The sequence below is a fragment of the Cyprinodon variegatus genome, unplaced genomic scaffold (genome assembly GCF_000732505.1).
Source record: "Cyprinodon variegatus isolate N-32 unplaced genomic scaffold, C_variegatus-1.0 Scaffold608, whole genome shotgun sequence".
Taxonomy (NCBI): Eukaryota; Metazoa; Chordata; class Actinopteri; order Cyprinodontiformes; family Cyprinodontidae; genus Cyprinodon; species Cyprinodon variegatus.
Window position 1 is genome coordinate 28,278 of NW_015151061.1, and position 21,576 is coordinate 49,853.

The 21,576-nt window shown below is 37.0% G+C and overlaps 1 protein-coding gene across 1 annotated transcript in view; it reads right to left on the reverse strand.

Moving 5' to 3' along the window:
- Positions 1 to 21,576, reverse strand: part of dnah9 (dynein, axonemal, heavy chain 9) — a 228,899-nt gene that overhangs the window by 7,471 nt on the left and 199,852 nt on the right. The window contains exons 72-75 of the mRNA XM_015392821.1: positions 17,707 to 17,898; positions 17,358 to 17,549; positions 8,734 to 8,904; positions 4,586 to 4,768 (exon numbers count right to left, since the gene is read on the reverse strand). Coding sequence (XP_015248307.1) covers positions 4,586 to 4,768; positions 8,734 to 8,904; positions 17,358 to 17,549; positions 17,707 to 17,898 — 738 coding nt within the window. The remainder of the gene's footprint in view (positions 1 to 4,585; positions 4,769 to 8,733; positions 8,905 to 17,357; positions 17,550 to 17,706; positions 17,899 to 21,576) is intronic.

Consider the following 21,576-nt stretch of genomic DNA (forward strand, 5'->3'; position numbering starts at 1 on the left):
TGTATGTAAACATCTGTTTTTTGGGGGATATTTTAAGGTGAACTTATTTTTGGCCATTTAAATCTAATTTATTCAGGCCCAGGAAAATTAACTTTCAAATGTTCACATCCACTTAATTCTCCAGGACCTTTATTTCAGTTGATAAGATGAGCAGTTCAGGCAGTGTACAAGTGGAGAAATGCCTTTTATTAAAGTATGAGCATGCGGTTTTTTGGAAAATAGACCAGCGGGATTAAGAGGAAGCAAAGGGCTTGGATGCCACACGAAGGTTGACACTTTCCTTTGGAGAGATGGTTAAATATTTACTAATGCTATCCAAAGGTCAGACGGTAGTGTAAAGTAGCACAGGCGTGTGGTTGCAGGTCTTACAGGTTCCTTTGCAAGTAATTTAGAGTGAAATGATTAAGATGTGGTTTCATAGTGCTGCCAAAGCCGAAGCAGCTGCTTGTTAATTACATTTAGGGTTAGCTAATCCTTATTTTGGTATTTAGACCTGGCAGAGCACAATTCCAGGAACGATAGATGGCAAGAGCGCCCCTACTCACCTGGGGGAGTAAAATTCTATCTCCTGTTTGGCTTTTGTTATGAATAAACACAAAGCGTCCGACAGGATACATTAAATGGGCAGTCATTAATAATGTGATAAACTAGTGTTTGAGTATTCAGGGTTTTGAATACTCCACTGACTTTCAGGACACAAAAAACATCCTCTCATACTTTTGTTACAAAGCAGTTCCTTGGCCTTTGTTTAATATATAAAGAAAGATATCCCAAATGGAATGGTCAAGTTCAGTAAAACTATAGTTAATTAAATACAATATCCTGATATGTTCTTTAATCTGAGTTATACAGCTGAAATATTTCGTTTTTTTCCAAAGTAAATACTTATTTCCTCCTTTTATGTTACAGTCAGCTGTACTTCAAACATCTATGAACTTTACATGGAAACAAGACTTAAAGTTCAGTCGAATCCTTCTAAATGTGTATTCAGCCTGTTGTTGTTTAAGTTGTGATGACACAGTGTAAAGAACCTCATATTAGGGAAACTTAATGTGTAAGTTCAGATTGGATTATATAGGGTCAAAGATTCATGGGAAAATGAAAAGTGAACAGTATGAAGGAAAGGTTGTTGAAATGACCCTAGTAACTGTCCTAGGATCCAACGGCGTAACGACAACAATAGGCCCGTAAACAACATTACCTGGGTGGGCCCCATACTAAGTAACACCCCCAACATCATCATTCTTCACCTTCACTAAACATGGATATACTTTAGTATATTCTTTTATAAAATTAGTCTTATCGGGCTACCTTGAGCTTTACAGCCCCCCTTCTAATCCACACTCTCTCCATTCATCTCCTGGTCACAATCTTCTCTCACTGTAGCAGCAACGTCCACCATTCCCTCTTTGGTTCTTTGAAAGAACGTGTTATTTTTTGGAAGTTTTGTTATTTTTTCCATTCTTCCAGCAGAAGGAAACGGATCTTTTCTAGGATCCGTTTCGGTACCTCTTTTTGGTATCCATCGTCGCTAACACATTTTACATAACGGTTATGGTTTTAATCTACACTCTGGGTGGACCATAATTCCAAGCCGTAGTGTAAAAAATAAAATACTCAAATACATCATTCTTTTAAGATCTTTATTGCGGATTGAAAAATATTATATGAGTGTATTTTTTTTTAACCAACCGTCTAATGAACTATACACAGTTATTATCATAGTAATTAAAAGTACCACTGTCTGCTTTGTCATTGGTGTCGTATTTAAACGGTTCACCATCATGTTGAAATCTGGCATGCGTTGGGGTATAAATAAGGTCCGGTCAGTTAATTTAGTATCAGGTGGGTTTAAAAGTTTTAAAAATGTTTTGCACCATTACATCTGCAAAGAGACGTCCTAGTCCACAATTGCATAGGGGGCCTAACAGATGTCAGTGACGGGGCCCCTAAGCAACTGCATACTCTGCTTACCAATAGTTATGCAATTGCAAGGATCCCTCTGTCTCGGATCTATGTCAAAGCTATTACCAGATCAGGAGTCTATGGACATCCTTAGAGACAATTAAGACTTTCTAAAGTTACCACAATCAAATGCAGATTGTCTTATTAAAAGGCTGAGCTGTTGTTAGCAATATTCACTTTACATGATTCAACCAATTCTAAACTGCATGGTTTACATTTTTCGTTTTTGTCTATTAGTGTTTCTATCTCTTTTAATTTTTTCAGAATCTTAGATCCCAAAGAAAACTGTCTCATTTGTATTTATAATTTAGTATAAATTAAAATTAGCTGGTTTGGTTTACATGTCCTTTGTTACACTGTCTAATTTGTATTTTTTTATGTTGTTGCTAATGCCTGACCTTAAAAAAATGTATTTAACTCATTTGTTATTTTACATATCGCTTACAAAAGACACAATGACACATTGCTGTATGAGTGGTATGACGCAGCAGAAACCCCCCCCAAGTCTTTTCATTGCAGTTAGTCATACATCATAGCACTGTTTTCATTTTAGTTCACATTATTTGCTGTATTGCTATGAAAAGCCTGCTTGGTGTCATATGAATAATTTAATGGACAATTCAGTGTCTGTGTTCTTTCCGTTTGTCAAATATCTGTTTTCAAGTACCTGCTGTGTGTATATTCTATTCACAGATCTTCTTTGATAAGTGATGGTTACTGATTGGAGGTTCACTATAGGACTTTTCATTCTGTGCTGCTAAGTGGAGACACGTGTCAAAAGAGTGGAGCATAAATAATAGAGGATGCATGACATAAGACCGCAAAAAGCCAGACAGGTATGAGGAAAAATCTAATAAAATATATGATACCCTATCTGACATATAGCTTTCAGAGGGCATTAGAGCAATAACATATTTCCCATGACCCCCCTGACTTAAAGCTCTGCTCAAAATCCTGACTAGGTCTAACCTTCATACTGAAACAATATGAAACTGCAAAACTCCATCAAGGATAACACTCTGATAGCTCCTACTTATTCCACCATGCAGGCAAAACATGATTCCATTTTCTGCTACAATAGTCGACACGACTTTTAAATCACTGAAGCAGTTTATTGAAGCTTGTAGAGCCGGGAGATCGAAGACTCATAACTCCTGAGAAACACGTTGACACATTTCCCCCTCTTACTCTTTCTATTCGGTGTTAACAGATGAGTCAGCCATGTATGACACATTGACACAGATGTCTCATTGGTTTTTGTTCATCTGAAGCCACATATCTAAGACTCTACAGACCCATGTAACAGTACTTAGATATATCGATAGAAAATATTACAGTTTCAACTTTTTGTATTTGAATTTCTTTCTTTTTTGGTAACCCATCAAAGTAATCTGTGTATGTGATGCAATATTTTTTAAATGCATTACAAATTAAAGCAAGTGCTTTTGCACCACATGTATGACAGCTCTGGATGCATGCTATGTCATTTCCTTATTGGTTTGGGTGTTTTCTTGTGCCGTAAAAGAAAATTGACATCCAAATAAGTAATTTTTACTTAAAATAAGCACCTTTTGTCTCAAATTGCGGATGTGAGACACTTTGCCAATAGAACTAAACAATTTACACTTAAAATAAGAATAAACAATTCCATTGTCTTATTTCAAGTGCCAATTATCTAATTATCTTATTCTAAGTAAAAAAAAAATGAGTAAAAATACGTATTCCATTGGCAGATCATCTTATTTACCTACCTAAATAAGGATAAATACACTTGGTTTAAGAATGTTTTACTTATTTATTGACGGTTTTGGAATGTATAAATATCCACCAATCTTCCTATCCATTTTGAAGAAAGTAGTAGTAGTAGTACCCACAGCATGATTTTTTTAACAAGTTGTTCTATATGCTGATAGCTGTAGTGGTCTGTCTTACAGCAGCTCACAAGAAGCCTCTGACTGAAGACACTCTGTTGTTGTGTAATACTCTAAAAGAGAGGACGGCTAAGGATTTCAGGAATGTACTGCACTTTGATGAACATTATATTTCTTTGCAACAAGTTCAAATGAACTCTAGTCTGTCCAGATTCCCTTTTGCATGGCTATTGTTAGAATGCAGAAGGTATATTTTGGCTTTCTTTCAGCAATCTTTAGTGCTACTCCTCTGTAAAGGCCAGAGTTTCTGGGTGTACCAAAAGTAGTTCTTTTAAAAGATCCTCCACCTGTGCTTTGGATCTCTGCAGCTTCTTGGGAATAAACATTGGTATCTTTCCTGCTTCTCTGATTATTGCTCTCCTTGCCTGGTCTGTGCACCAAATAAACTCCTAATAAAGCTTTTCTTAGTGGCAATGAAACCTCTGCCCTACCACTCACCTCCTGTTTTATAGTCTTAATCCCTTGGTTGCTTGGCTTTAAAATTTTTTGACATCACAGTATATTATAACCAAGACCTGTCAACCAATTTCTGTCAAAAGTTATTTGACAGAATGGTACAAAAATAAATTAAAGAGGTTTAAATATGTCAAATAATACAAACAAAGAATAGTTCACAACTTTACTAAGATACAAACAGATTATTGACTTTTTATTACTATACCACCCAGCTTTTCAGCTCCCCATCTTACCTTTAGTCCAAGGTTCAGGCTGCTGAGAGACTGTTTGATCTCCTGAGTGAGGACATTCATTCGCTCACACTCCTGTAATGCCACTACTTGGTATGGAGTTCTCTCCTCTGCCCTCCCTAGAAGCTCTGCCATGACAAACTGCTCTGGAAGCTTCTCCAAAATGTCCTCCAGGACTGCACGCACCTGATCCAGTGGAAGAGATAGAAAACAAAAGGGCAAATTCCCATTTAAGAATGTGACAAAAATGAGATGGCCCATCTGAGTCAGATAAACTCATATTTGCCAGCACAGGCAGCCTGGAAGTTAGTTTCAGACAGACAATGCCATAAATATTCATGAGGAGATTTTCTGCAGTGCCATCTCTTTATCCCAACAAATTTCAATTTCTATAGTCTAATCTCCCCACAAAATCAATGTTCACGTCATATTTCTGTGGGTAAATGAGGAAAGGTAATGTCTTCGTCAACAGTTTCTCAGAAGAGGCAGTGTGAGCGATCAATCAGCGGATTAGGGGTTGAACAAAGGATACGAGGTCATCATATTTATTGGATTTTCCTGTTCAGATTGCCGGTTTTGGGTTCAGCAGCCAGTAAGCACTCTGAATACAGAGTAAGGCTCATTGATACTCTCGGCATGGCGCTTTGTTAAGACAGGAGTTCTCCGTCTTTTCAGTGAGAAAGGTCACATCATAACACATCGACGGATGGATACACACCAGGGCTCCACAGAACATTCAGCGGGAAAATGTTTGATCCCACAGGGCCATGTGACAAACTGAGCCAATACCTCAGCCGGTTCAGCAAATCTATCTTTCTAAGTATAAAAAAATACCATGGTAACAATACATCAGTATATGGCTATATTTTAAATACAGGGGTAGCTTAAGTATTTTTCTTTGTTTTACATAAATAAATATTAAAAAATAACAGATAAAACAAAAGTAAACAATGTAACTCGCAAAACAAGCTTTGAAAAATAATAAAAATCTACTGCAATCAGTTTGCCTTTAGAGGTCATCCAAACAAAAAATAGACTTCACTGTGTGGACCCAAATATCAGAATAAAACCAGCTGATCTATATGGCCCCGTTGGATTGTTGAAGAAAACTAGTGAAGAATCAGTTTCATGAAACCAATAAACAAAGCAGACAGGTCAAAAATAAAGTAATCGAGAAATCTGACGCAGATTTGGGGAATAAACAATGTTCCAAGGTTTAGGTTTCGATCTGAGTCCTGTTCTTTCCACAAACCAACTATAAAATTACTTAGACACTGGCATCCACCTAAACTGACAGGCCAGGCAAAAAGAGCAGTAATTAGAGAGGAACCAGGAGGCCCAGGGTACTGTAACTCTGGAGGACTCAAATATAGATCCATAGTAGGTTTAGGAGGGAGTGCTGGCCTGGTGGTTAGAGCAGTGCGCTTGTGTTCTGTGAGGGTTGCATGTATCCGGTTCGAACCCCACAGCCTGCACTCCTAAGCAAAACACTTAACCCCACTCTGCTCCTAGGGTGCCACACAATGGCAGCCCACTGCTCCCCAAGGGGATGGGTTAAATGCAGGGGTAAATTTCTCCAATGTGAGTTCAATTATTATTAGTTATGGTAAGATAGAGGGTTTTTTTTGTTTTTCTAGACAACAAATGTATTATTTGTGGTAGAAAGCTTAACCCTGAATACAAGCCTTCCCCCCTGAAATGGGCTGCTGCCATAATGATGCTGTGGGGGGATAAGAGAGCCTTGAGACTGTGCAGAATGTTAATCGTACAAAGAGATGGAAACCCTCAACATACAACCAATAACATTAAATTGTTCAGGTCAAAGTACTTTCAAGTGTTAAAACTGCCCATTTAAACCAAAGACATTTATACAATTGGGAATCTATGCTGGGGTTTATAACGTGGTTTGGTATGTTATTTTTCTATTACATTGGCCAATGATCCAATAGAAACATTGAAAACTGATGACAGACATACATTTTTCTATGAGTTGTTTTGATAATAATCCCTAAAATCTAAGTGATCTGATTCAGTAATAGTCTTAACTCCATAAAGGATTCTGGTATGCTCTGCAAAAACGTTAGATGCATTTTGATTCCATGGTTACTTTAAAGATGTTCGTTAGAAAGCTATTATGTGCCATATATGAACAGCTTTAATCTTTAGCAGCTCATGAGGGCCCACGCTCTCATAGGTTTTACATTTAGACTTTCTTTTTCTACATAGGTAAACTAAAGTTGACAATTTCAAATGATGTTGCAGAATCCACCCGTGTTAGGTCAAGTTTTTATTGTGTCCTTCAGATTACTGTATAAAAACATAAATATTTGTATTGCTCCTTCCATGAACCAAGCAAGTAGGCCTACTGTATGTACTATTAAAAAACGGACATTTTACTGTAATGCTAATGATCGTCACTGCTGACAACCATAGGAAATTGGCTCTTTATCATAGGAGTTAAATAGTTGATTTTCAAATGATTCCCAAGCTGTTAATGCAAGAAAGATGACTGAAGGCCTTTCTGGATGGAGCCTTACTAAAGCCCCTGTCATACCTTGCAATTTAGACAGCGTATACCTGACATACGAAAAATCTGGCAAAAACGCTGGCATATGTTGGATAAGTTATGGTATGTTTTGTATAAGTTATGAGCACGCTGAAGTACGCCAAAACACGCTGGCACACGTTGACATACGGCAAGTTGACATACGTCAACACGTTATGTGTAAGTTACTCATAAGTCGTGGTGTCTAGTTATTATCCAAAACCTATGAGTAACTTGTGCATAACTTATGCAGACTTATCAAGAACTTATCTCCAACTTATATTTACGTATTTCATGTGTTCCAGACGACCACTGAAAGCGTTTCTAACTTACAGCTACTGTATAATGGCGTACTGGCAGCATTTTGGTATAAAAGGGGTTCACAGGAGGAAACTGTCTGTACTCCTCAAGAACTTCATCCCCATTCTGGGATTCTGGGACGTCAGGCATAAGTTGGCTAAATCCATCTCCTAAGTTCATATAAGCATCTATAAGGTTTACATACAAACAAACAGGGTTTCAACTTTTGTTAATGACTGACTAATTTACAAGGAAACAATTTAAATCTAAATTGAAATGAAAATTCATGTCAGGAATAAATAAAATGCCACAATCTAATTCACTATCCAGCAATGCTCATTTGTTAAGTGCTATGAAAAAAAAAAGAAAAAAAAATTCTCAGCTCCATTTCAAGGCATTTTAAAGTTCCGTTATCATCTTGTCTGCTAATCAAATTATGATAATATACGATTAAACTTCATAAAACCCCAGAAATTCAAAGTAATATACCTTGATTTTTCAGCTTGCAGCAGTACCCATAAATGACTTTGACAAACTCAGAAGTCAGACAACAATGAACATTTTGTTATGATTTCCAAAGTGTCACTTTTCTATAAGAGCCTCTGTGCAAGATCAGGGTGCCTGCCAAAATATTTATTTGAACTTTTAGACTCAAATAAGCTTCATTTCGAGGTGTATTGAACCAAAAAATACACCAGAAAATGTCATCTCCACAATTCTCACCTTTGAGCTTTCCAAGGCCCAAAACAGTCTGTCTGAAAATTAGTTTCAACTCATTGTGTGAAAATCTCACCTTCTGTCATCATACATTTCAGATTTAGTGCTTGGGGGTTTAGTAAATGGTTAGCTTCACACGAGGTAAACAACTAAAAGATTGTTGGAGATAAGCATCTTTGAAAAATGGCTAACCATAAAAAAAAAAGAAAGGAAAAAAAAAAGAAAATGGCTTACCTTATTCCCTTCTTTAATTTCAGATTTTCTATTACCTTAAACTCCTGAGTAGGGGCAGTGATATATATACAAATCAGACAACAAAATGTGCCAAAATGTCCTAAGGAAAGCTTATGGCATTTTCTCTTTTTTAATAGAATTATTATTTGGGTTCAAAGACAATAATTATCACTATTTATAAAAAAAATGTTATGTGCATCTTTTTTCCTTAGTCCCATCCTGCAGATCAGGCAAACAATATTTTTTTTTTTATAGGGCTATATAATTTTAAAGATCTACTTTGCAACGTGTTCTCAATGAGATCAAGAGAGCCCTCTTTCAGTATGAGACTGATTTTAAAGGTGTCAGACTTTACCTTCTCCTCTCTTGTCATTCCTCCTCCCTCACCAACTCCTCCGTCTCTGGGTTGCATCTCCAGCACGGTTCTGAAAAGCTTCTCTGATGTCTGTGTGAGGACACCAATCTCTGCATTGGGATGAAGGCCATACAGGTATGGGGATTCTGGAGGCAGGGTGTCGTCAATGTACTGAGGAAGGAGAAATGACATTAGGCTTTTCAGAAATCAGACAGGTGCTTCTTTACCAAAACCATTTTGCATTTTGATAGATTTTATTACGGTACTGCAGCGTAAGCCAGATTTCTCCCTCATAAAGTTCTGCTGTTTCAAGTAGACTTCAGATCATAGAAACAAATGTTAATCTTAGACGCAATTCTCCTTAAGATATGTAATGAAACACTTTTTAAACAGGTTACTTGTTATGAAAAAAAGAGTATACAGATCATTCTGCCATTTTGTGAAAATATGATTTCCTCTTGTTACATCATGAATTATACATCAACTATGATTATTTCCATTAAGTTAGGAAGCTAAAGGTTTTATTCCCTCAACAGTCTGATTACTGCCTCATCTGTACAATCTAGACATTTTAAATAGAACAAATCTGAAACCATAAAGTGACGGCGAGATCTTAAATAAGTTCACAGACGTAACCTGTCAAACAATCAACTAAACACATTCCACAAGCCGTTGATAACTTTCAGTTTGGAATGAGTTACAAACCCATTTGTAAAGATATGGGGCTACCGAAAAAAAAAAAGAAAAAAAAAAGACATAGTCTTTATCCACAATTAGAGAAAACATGAAACAGTCCATCCATCTATCCATCCATGGTTGGGTCGCGGGTGTAGCAGCTTCAGTAAGGAGCCCCAGACGTCCCTCTCCCCAGCCACTTGGGAATCCCAAGGCGTTCCATGTGCAGCAGAGAAACATATTCCCTCCAGCGTGCCCTTGGTCTCCCTCTGGGCCTCCACCCGGTGGGACATGCCCGGAACACCTTACCAGGGAGGTGTCCAGGAGGCATCTTAACCAGAGTCTCGAGCCACCTCAACTGGCTCCTCTCAACATAGAGGAGCAGCGGCTCTACTCTGACTCCTCCCCGGATGACCAAGCTCCTCACCCTAGTTAGCTTTCTGTAAGAGACTATGACCACATCCATCACTTTTTCTGTGTTCAACAAACAATAGAGGATCAACTGAACGCCTAATTACGGTAGCTAAAAATAAACATTTCATAACCACTTTTCTTGAGTTCAGGAGTTATTCCTTATAGTTTTTAAATGAATTCCAAAGATGAACAGCTGAAACAACTACTATAACATGCAGATCTAACAGGTGATTTATTTATACACAGTTTGAGCATTTAACAATTGTCGGTGTTAAACCTGTTTTACACTATCAATAAATCATCTCTAATTGGAGTAAAATAAATGCTAAAAGTCTATTACACGACATGGCAGTGTCATATGTAACTTGAGTCAGACATTAAAGCAACTACATTAATATAAATTCAATTGCAGCTTCCAAAAAGAAAAAAAAAAGAAAGATCAACAGAACATGTTGCCGAATGTCTGCCCTAAGCCATAAATCCCCACATCACTATATAGAGTGGGGACTATATAGTGGACTTTATAGTGAAATCAGTTAACTTACTGTTCGGACAGATGATCACTGCTTTTTTCTCCGCATTTGTCACGTAACTCTGCCTCCCCTCACGGTGCACATGTGATCTTTGTTATTTATCGCCGCCAAAACAAATCCCATGATGCTTTGCAAAGAGAGCTCTCACAAAGCATTCCAGGATATATAAGCTTGTCTAGTGATCATGGATGATCACTACTTTTGCATAGTGGGAAATTTCAGGTTCAAGGCTTTTTCAACCACTGGACATTCGGACACTCATTTAAAATGGCGTAACCACTATATAGTGCCCTATATAGTGATAAGGGTGGACATGCGGACACAGTTGAAGACTGTTGGGGCACCTCCGCACAATTTAATGTGTCGGCCTATAGAGAGTGATGTCTGGAGACACATTAGGGTAAAGTCTAATTAAGGCAGCCAAGTAAATTAACCCTTCCCAAACAGATCTATAAAGTTCATGCAGATATGTGTCATGGAAGATGAAAAGGTAATTTTCATCCATGAAGAAACAGAATGCTGTGTAACCCACCCAAACTTCTTTTTCCCAATCCAAAAACTTAAAATATTCAGATTATTTGTGTATGATTTTTACATTCAGTGAGTGTGTAGAAATATATATTTGCACAAGTAAAAAAACTATTTTATATGATATTTTATTGAATGAAATCAATTTTGTGATATGGCAATTATAACTTGTTCCCTCTTTCGAAGGCGCAATGCATTTAGGCCTAATGATGGTGCTAACTTCTGTCACTTACTGTGCCCTATGGTGTTTAACAAAGAAGATGCAAAGTTTAAACCTACAGTATGCTCAATCCAAATACCTTTAATTGTAGCTTTTACCCTGTTTTTACTTCTTATCTTTCACTTTTCATAGGGACAACAGTAAGAACACTATCCAAGATACAAAAGGTACTTTATTTTTACGCATGTTATTAAGCTGCAGAAACGCGGATGAATGATGCTGGTCAAATTTAGCTTGTGTCTTTTTTTGTTTTTTGTCAATAAAGCTCTGATGATCAAATTAGAGAATAAGACGCTCCTCTGGCTGTGATTGGTTGTTTTGACTCGTCCCGAATTATTTCCAGATTATTTCCAGATTGAAATACAGGCAGTATGCGGGACCAATTGAAGCAGTTTTTTTCACAGGTTACATATCACATGTACTGCTGTCTGGGCATAGGGACAGTTTTAGCCAATATGCCAAAAAGTGATTTTTAAAAACTTACAGACTTCAGCTTTAAAGGTAGTCATTGGTTTAGCAACTTAAGAAAATATACATGTTATGGAAATTATAAAAGCTATATATACAATATGCTTTTCCATAAAAGTCTGATTTTGCCCATAAAAGGCAGCTGTACACTCATGTGTGTCTCTGAGATGGTCTGTCTGTTTATATCGGAGGGAGTTGCTGTTTTAAGGAGAACACATCAACCCTTTTCTTCAGGGTCCCTTTGATCCTTCCTTACATATATCTGCATGAATATTACAAAATTTCTGAAGATGGATAAAATTTACTTCACAACATTAGTTGGACGTCAGCACCAGCTCGAGTCTTGCTCCACTGTTCCCCAAACACTATGCGTAGGCTGCATGTCTTTACATGCATGGTAAAATCAGGCAGGGGCCAACCTCACAGTCTTTGTTACATCAAACATTTTGATGTGTTTTTGCAAATAAAGATAATGTGGCTAATCAGGGCTTACCAACTAAATGAGGTTTTACGTAGCTGCTACAGCCTGCTAGTATTAGCGCTGAAAGAGTTAATTTCTTTGATTACAATACTTTATCATTTCTTTTTTGAAATCAAAGAAATATTCTTGCTAACTAAAATCTGACTACATCTTAATTTAAAATTGTTCATGTGACTTAAACTAGACAAAAATGGGAAAAAAGTATTTGACACAATTTTCTCTAAAATCATTTTACATTTTCATTAAAATTGGTTAATGGTTAAATATTATAAATATACTATTTAATCTCTAGAATTATTGTGTATTATTAAAAAAAGGCAAAAATAGTAATGGTCTGCATTCTCTTCCCTTGTTTTATTCATGGAAACAGTATTTAGTTTTTCTTTTTCTGTTGAATTTACAGAACTCCAGAAATTTTTACCAAATCGTTTCACCAAACTTTCTACATAAACACTGTGAGTGACTGCTAATATGTGTGGCAACAGTTAATAGTTGAATATGTCTTGCATTAGTGACATTCAGCCAGGCTCGGACTGGCCGGAATTTTTCCATCGGCCCTGGCATTTTTCCATCTACACCGGATTAACAACGGATTTTACAGATTGAAGAAATTGAAAAATTACAGCATATGCCAAACGCACAAGGATTTGCATGACAAGGAAGGGCTATATACATTTTTCCATTTTAACAAAAAAAGTAGAGAACAACAATCTTTCAGTTTGTTATATAGTCAATCTCCAGATTCACATATTTTATAAAACACCTGTACTGACCGTTTTTTATTTTTTTATTTTTTATTGCTTAATGAGAGGAGTGGGCTTCATGCTGCCCTGCAACGATTTTAAACCTGGGTTTGAATGGAGAAAAAGCCATTCTAAAGCACATATCAAGGTGTTCATTTTGAGCCTGGATCGATATTTGTCTGTAATTATGTTCATGCTGGAGAATGCTGCTGCACAGCAGTAGGTTGAGGCAAACATACTCAAAATATGCAGGGTCATCTTTGAGCACGCCATTTCACTTTTCTGTCACCAGTTCACCACAGTTCTTCCAGCAGTCCACACTTTCTTTCACTTATTCTCGTAGTCTTCTCCTACTTTCCCATCACAAGGTTTGTCACAGGTTTTCCTGCTGTGTCTAAAAGTAGCAGCAGCAGCAACCCAGACTGACAGCAGCTCATTGGCTAATTTGGATCACGCGCAGCCTGGTGCCGGATGCTTTGGAGGGCTTTACCGTACAAAAAGGAGAAGCGTCGCAATCGAAATTAGACACTGCTGTTGGACAACATGCAGTAATTTATTAATGTTTTAAATCAGGTTGGGTCCGGATTAGCCAGCAGGTGGGTCCGGATCCGTACCGCGGTCCGCTTATCCGTGAACTCTGCTCTAGGTGATTAACTGTACTTGTTGGGAATTCTTCTTTGTCTCATAAAATTATCAGGGAAAATTTTTGGAATATCAGTTTGTGACCAAAGCTTCAATCACTCTTGATTTAAGCAGGACAATGAGCTGAAGCACACCAGCAGCTTTACCCTTTGAATTGACTTTAAAAACAAAAACAGGGATCCTGTAGTGGCCTATTCAACAGCCTTTCCCTCTGACTAAAATAAGGTAACATGACCTTAAAGACACAAATTTATACCAGAAAAGCCCAATATTTCATTGTTTTAAACCAACGGTGTGAAGAAGAATAACTCAGATTCCTCCAGAGGGATATAACAGACTAACAGAAAACAAAAACACAGGAGATCACTAAGTGTTACCCCTTTTGAGAATTCTTTGTTGCTACTTTTTAACAGCACTTTATATCACAGTATAATAGGCTACTTTTAGAAATGTAACTCAATAGTTTGAAAACCATTTTTTTTTAAATCTCAGGACAGTTATATCTGCACAGAACTGCCAACAAAGCACAAGCACAGAACCACATATATTAATGGGTGATATTCAGACGATTAAATCAAACACAGAAGACAGCTATACTAAGGAGAAGGAAAAGTGTTTTCTATCTACTTTTTCATAAAGATAAAATGATTTTTAGCTGATGGCTAAGAACTCGTTGGATTAAAAATGAGTGCCAATATGGTGTAATGGATTAAAAACCTTCCTTTAATGTCAGGGGGAAAAGTATTACCTGGATTTTGAATAAGATCTCTTTTTACGCTCTTCTTTGATCTCTTTAATCGATTGTTTAGAACGATGACTGATAGCATTTCTTAAATACTGAATAAACAAAAATGTTTAGAGTGATGCACTTCTGTGTGCTTATTCTTCTTTTGCTCCGCAGAGTTTGGCCTGGATTGTTGTAAGATTGTCCAGGACCTGGAGCACATGTAGAGCTCCTGTTGTTTTGCCAAACTTCATACTTACTCAGCCTCAAACTAGTAGTGTTGTGACACACAAAAGTAAAAAAAGAAAAGGGGGAGTTTTTCCCTCCGGAGCTGCTTAATACATCTGTATGTGATCACCAAGCAACTCACAGACTAGGGGGAAATTAAATCCAAATCAAACATCCCACTCCTTTAGCTCCCTAGAAAACGTATAGGAAGAATCTAAACTGACTATTGCTCACATATCACATCACCGTGGGACACAGCACACATAAATTTTAACTACTTGTGATTTAATCCAGTCAATTAAGGTTTGTGTTCAGTGATAAAGTGCTGGACAGAAAAAAGGAAGGCATGCTAAGAAGAAGCAGCAACTGGACAATATCCTGATTGCTTATAATTCTAAGTTAAAGAGCTTTAAAATAATGTAAAGTTTAGGTATAATTTACCCTGATTATTTTTAGAGGTTCCGCTTTTTTTTAACCAATAAAAAATCTGAAGCGTGTTCACATCTTTTAAGTCATAGGGTGTTTAGTCTCCCTTTGCTGCAATGCAGTTTTGCAGCTGGAAGGTAAACATCTGTCCTATTCGCAAGTGTTTTGCAGCTTTTAACATGTGTTTATCATTAATGGTACTGTATTCAGCTCTGCTCATCTTGCTATTAATGCTGAACAGTTCCCCTGACCCTGGTAAATAAAAGCATCATCGCATTATAATGTTGTTACTTTAATGTTTTACTGGAAATCAACCCACACCAAAACAATGCAAGAATTGTTGATAAAAATGACATATAGGCGCTTGAAGATGCTACTGTCTCTTTTCTTTGTTCAAAGTGTCAGCAGCATACAAAAGGTTTGGGAGCTTTGGTGCAGTAGAATACGACTGTAGTACAGGGCGAGCAGTGGAAATATGGAGGGATACAACAATATAAATATTTAAAAAAAAAGATATAAAAAGGTCAGAACTGAATGATTTGCAATGCCTGGTGGGGCTGTTCAAAGTGTCAACAGGTGAGTGACGAGTAGCGGTACATTTTATTTTTATAGGAAAATTATTTAAGTTCTGTATTGTACTTTGTTTTGTGGTAAGACCAAACTAATCAAAACAAACACAGATGTTTTCAAGTGGTTTTTTAAAGTTATTTTTTCATAATGAGAGCGATGGATTTAAGCTTTTGATTTACCTGAACTTTATATTTGAAAATTGCCTGTATTGGAGAATTTGTCTCTGTAAAGACACCTGTCTATTAGCATGTCGGCATAAAAAGGTTTTATTTTTTGCACTGATCAATCAAATATGCTAGTTTATAAGCCTTTAAATGGGTGTTTGTCAAAAAAAAAAAACCCTCAGAAAAATATAAAGGATAACCAATAGAACTAATTCTCAAAAGAAAACAAAAATAAGATTGGCAGCAATGAAATGTAACAGTTATTATGTATTAAAAAAATAAGAAAAACCATAACATTAAACTGATAAATACTGTAAATAGTTCATAGAATGAAAAAAATGAAAAAAATGTATCAAAATTATTATCACAAAATTATTTCACTGTAAACATGTAAAAGCGTTGCCTTTTATAACTTTTAAGATAGATTACTTTATACTAGGGGCAAAACTTCCTCCACCCACAGAACAACTCTGGCTGTGAGGCATATTAATATAACTAAACTACGATCTGTAATTTCTCAGGGACCTACACATAGTTTTATAAGTATTGATTTAGCATTGAACTGTGTACGTCCACACAGTGCCTAGGGAAGAATGATGGAGAAAGACCTATTAATTATAGCTGCTCAGTCAGAGACATCTGAAACCTTCATTAATTTGCAGAGGGCACAGAAAGGCCCCTCTGGACTGTAAGAAATATCTGTAAATTCACAGCATAAAGTATTCATTTGAAGGAATTTTCTATAACTTGTTTTTACGGATCTTTTAACTTTAGATTTCAACTCCACTGATGACAATGGGCAACGTTTTAGCCACATTCACATCAGAGAAACATTTGGAGAAAAAATTCTGTAAAACAAATTATATCAGGAATGTATACCAATTTTTTAACAGAAAAAAAAAAAAACAGAAAAGGTCCTGGCAGAATATTACCATGACCTTTTCTGTTTTACTACAGATTTTTTTTTTTTATTATTATTTTACAGTGTGGAACCACTTATTTCTATGTATTCACTGGAATGATGATAGGCCGAAAAAACTGAAGTCACTTGCTGCCATGTTGGTACCCCCCACTTTCACAAAGCAGTGCCATAAAAATGCCTGTAATGTAATGTAATGTAATTACCATAAGAATGTAATCAATACATGTATATTACAAGTACATCTTCAATTTAGCACGTTTGGCACATTATCAGATAGTGTGTGTGTATGTGTGGCAGTATAATATTTTTAATATTCAAGTACGGTATTATTATGCTCCATTAACACACCAATTTTGTTGTGATGGATTTGTATAACATGTTATATTACATGATTTATAGACTTCATGAACTTAATCACTTACCTACTTGGACTGACTATGCAATGTTATGTGCCTATTATTCATCATAAATTACAGTAATTTAATGATGCTATGAAACAACAAGTGTGTGTCAAAGTGATGACTTTATCTTTGTTGTAAAAGTCTTAACCCACCCTGAACATGAGAACATCATTGTCGTTCCATGCTGTAGCACACATATTGTTTACATGCAGACCAATCTAACTAGGGAGTACCAATATGGCGACTTCACAGCACTGTGTACTACCAACAGCCTGTCAGCAATCCTGTGAATAAATAAAGATCGGTGTGTGGAACAGGTAGGTGGAGTAATCCACACATTCTTTTGGGATCTATCTATGGGTTAATGTCCATTCACCAGTTGATCCAATCCTGTCAAACTTTCTTTTAACTTGTTGCTGTGTTTTTGGTGGTGGGAATGGTTTCACTTAAGGTTTTCTTTATGGTGTGGTGATTTTTTTCCTCACCTGATGATAGCTGTTGTAATCCATGTTCCCAGGCAAGGGAAAGCCAGGCGCTAGAAAAAGCTCCCTCTCCATCATCTCAGGCTTGATAAACTCTTCCAGGTACGCCTGACACAGACGTCGGTCCCAGTCATCCGTGATGTGACCCCCGTACATGATCTCCCCAAATAGGTAGCGTAGGTCATCATATGGTACCTGGCAATAACAAAGCCAGGAGATGTTGCTTGCCCAAAGCTCTTTGGGATGTCACACAAGTTCACATTTCCAATTAAGACCACAAACAGTTTTCTTTGTAATCCTCAGCACAAGGAAGTAAGAAAGAAAGAAAGAAAGAAAGGCGAGGGGTACTTACTTTGAGATTGGCCTCCAGGTAGTTGTAAAGGACATTGATGGAAATGGTCAGGTCCCCAGTGTTAAAGGGATATGATCTGTTCCAACCTTGAGGGCCGAATTTTCTCCTTTCAGCAACCACAGCGTGAAAGTAGCAGAGAGCAAACCAAATGCTTTTGAACTCATTCTCCCGTGCACACATGTCAAGTGATTCCTGGGGAAGCAAAGGACAGTGTAACTGCATTATGAGGTTTTTCGGCACACATCTTTTGATATTTTAATGCAATGGCAATCTTTCTCTACGACAATCGAGTCTCATAAAGTTCTGTTCAGTTAAACTCAGCATTTTACTTTATTAGGTTACATGAATTGATAGATAGTAGTTTTTACATTGCCTCTTTGCACCAGCAAAGAACAATGTGTTGTTCTTGCAGCTTTTTCTGGAGATTGTCTTGGGAGAGAATTATCCTTGTGGCTGTCTGGCAAATCAATCAATCCATCAATCCATCAATCCATCAATCCATCAATCCATCCATCCATCCATCCATCCATCCATCCATCCATCCCTCCCTCCCTCCCTCCTCCTCAGGGTCTGAGTGGGGCTGGTGCCTATCTCCAGCTAGAGGTGGGGTACACCCATAAATGGTTGCCAGTCTGTTGCATTGGCCATACAGAGACACACAACCCTGCAAACACACACTCAAACCTATGGACAATTTAGAGACGCCAATTAACCTTAACCTTAACCTTCAACCAAAATCCCAATGAAAACTACTAATAGAGGAAAGAGGTACAACGATGTAATTGCTAATATAAGTTTACTATCCACCAGCACGACAACTTTCTGCAAAGTATCCTTTTAATAAACACACACGCTTTTTATTGTACATCTCTGAACCATCTGTCATTTCTTCATTGCACTCTCCACCTCTCTCATGCATATACATAAAAATGCTAAAGGCATAAAATTCGAATTTGACGAATTCAGACGGACCCAAACCTAAACATTCCACATTTTGTGTAATAAAAAAGCCAAGAAGCTGCCATGCAGTGAAATAACTGCAGGTGTCACCCTGTTGCTCAAATGTCTATCCGTGTCTGTCTGTCAGTCTGTTCCAGATTTTATTTCAATAGTAGCTTGTGCTCACATAGAACTCTCTGACTGTTCTTTCTTTTAACAGAATAACAACAAATTAAACTAAGTGTCACGGAATAAAAGTGTAATTTATAATTGCCTAGCTACATAATATATAAAAATGTAGCCGAATAAAATGGATAGAAGCTTCTACAGTAAGTAACAACAAATGTAGTAATTTAGTAAAAAACTAGGTTTGAATAACAGCTGACTGATTGAGCAAGATCCTAAATCATGTCTGGAGTACTCAGAAAATTTAATAATATCTAAAAAATGGTGAATAGGACATTTTCTCCTAAAACGTTCCAATGAATGAGTGAAGAACAAATGTATTCATATGAACGGTTCTTCTATGAGGCCAAATGTTTAAAGTAGCTTCATATTTTGTACCTACCTCAATATTTGAGTCTTGTGATAAACAAAACATACTTTTTTTTGGTTATTATAAAAAAAAAAATCATTAACAAAACATTAGAATTACAAAGGTTTTTGAATAAACTGTTATGTTAAGTCTTTAGCAATGTAAAAAACAGGTTGGAGTCATAGCTTTTCCTTATAGCATTGCTAAAGCCTCATATCATTCACAAGAAGCCAACACTGAATCATCCTGTGAAATGGCAGTTCTACCTATAATGATTTCCTCATCAATGTGTTAGAGGTGAAAAACTTGTGGCAGACAGCTCTGTGATCATTTTCTTTCAGGCAAATCCTTCCTGATGCAGCACAGACAATGAGTGTACTGGATGGCAATAAAGGCAACCATGAGATTCATTTTTAATTGTCACAACTTGTCAGCCGCTTTCAGCCTCCAACTGTCTCCTAGGCTCATTACTCTAGACAGGCAAATCAAAAAAAAGAAAAATAAATGCCTAAATGGCACTGTAATCTCAGGGGATTTTGGGGGGTGGGGTCAGTTAAATAAGCAACCCAATAACCCCTATGGAAACAGGAGGAGTAAATTCCTTTTTTTAAGGATGTAGCAAGCTGAGTATCACAGTAAAGGCCCCCATATCCCCCTACTGCATTGCCCTGGGGAGCTGACTGCTACGATGCGCACATAGAGTGAATAAGTAGAGTGCAAGCTTGCAGCCACACACACACACACACACCCGTTGTTTGAGGTTTAGTTAATATTCTGCACGGTGCTCCTCTGCTCAACACAGCTGAAAGAGATGCATAACCTCTCTATCCATGACCTGTGGACTAGAGAGAAACAAAATGCTGCAAGATTGTTAGTACACACACAATCACACACTACATTCACAAACACACCCTAAGAGGACACTTCTACATCACTAAGTGTCAGAGTGACAATCTTAGAGTTTGATTACCTTAAAAGAATGATAGAACTGAATAGGACAACAAGTAATTGGAAACCAATACAAATTCTCTAGAATTTAGCTTTCGGTAAGCTATATCATTTTTTTTCACAGAGGTTTGGGGACTCAATAAGTCAGAGAATTGTGATAAAACAAATAAATGTTTCTCTGGCTTTGGCTTTGCCGGTGGTCTATAACTGAAGTCAGGCTGCCATTGATTAAGTCTCAGTGAGAACACATGACCAGAATATTCTCCAGGTATAACCTCAGCAGACCTCCCCGTGGCTCTGCATAAGGCAGGGCTTACAAACATGTTGCACTTATCAGGCGAGATACACATCAGCAAACTAAGGATTGTGGAAATGGATCGAGACATAGCCAAGAGGTCAGGTAATGGTGCGGGGGATGATGCATTGGCAGCAAAGCACTGAGGTAATGGTAAGGCTTAGATAGAGACCAAGAGCCGATAAGGTGGAGAAACACTTGAGGAGGCCACTGTAGCACACTGATCCATTCTAACTAGGGAGGCTGCAGAACAGTCTGGGAGCGTAATGTTGCCTCACTTTTTCCTGATAACGCAGACTCAAAGTTGCAAATTTTTGGTACATTTATCTGCAGGTATTTCCTCCGTGTGATTCAATATAACTGTACAACATTTTTATTTCAGCAATGCCATTATTTATGTCGCGAAATGCCAAAACAAACTTAGTAACTAAAATTTAATGCCACTTTCTGTTTGCTGACAACTTATTTGGCATTTTGGGAAGACTAAAAGTGTCTCGACTCACCTGTAACTAGAAACTAAAAGAAGAACATCTGCAGAGAAGATTTAACAACGTATAAAAGGCAAGTGCCTTAAGATATTTCAATCTCCTACAATGGGTTCTTAAATTGTTCTGTGAAAATAGTCTTTTTAGGTTTATCTGTCCATCTTGATCATAACTCCACAAGTGTAACAAAGAAAAGTCAGACATTAGAAAGCTGAACTGAATCAAAAAAGGACCCAAAAAAACCCAGCAAGGTTCAAGATGGTAAATTCATGTTTATGTTTAACGTAAAGAATGTTAATGCTTCTTTCTACCCACAGATTTATAATGTTTTGGATTCCCAAGATCATTTCCCACTTCCTTAAGGCTTGTGCAGGACAAAAATAATAGAATATAACGTAGAAGGAGTAACACAGAAGAAATTCTTCCTCTTTTCATTAAGAGATCAGACATTGCTGCCAAGGATTTTAAAAATCTCAAATGAAAATGAAATGTATTTAGTCAAATGGTTATTTTAAACTAGAAGTTTTACACCATTAAAAACACGCACAAAAATATGACACTGATCTTATAAAATCCAATGTATTTTTAATTTTAGACACTGCTTTTTACTTTTTGGTGAATCATTTGCTGAATTTAAAACATTAAAAAAACGTATTAATGGTGGCTTT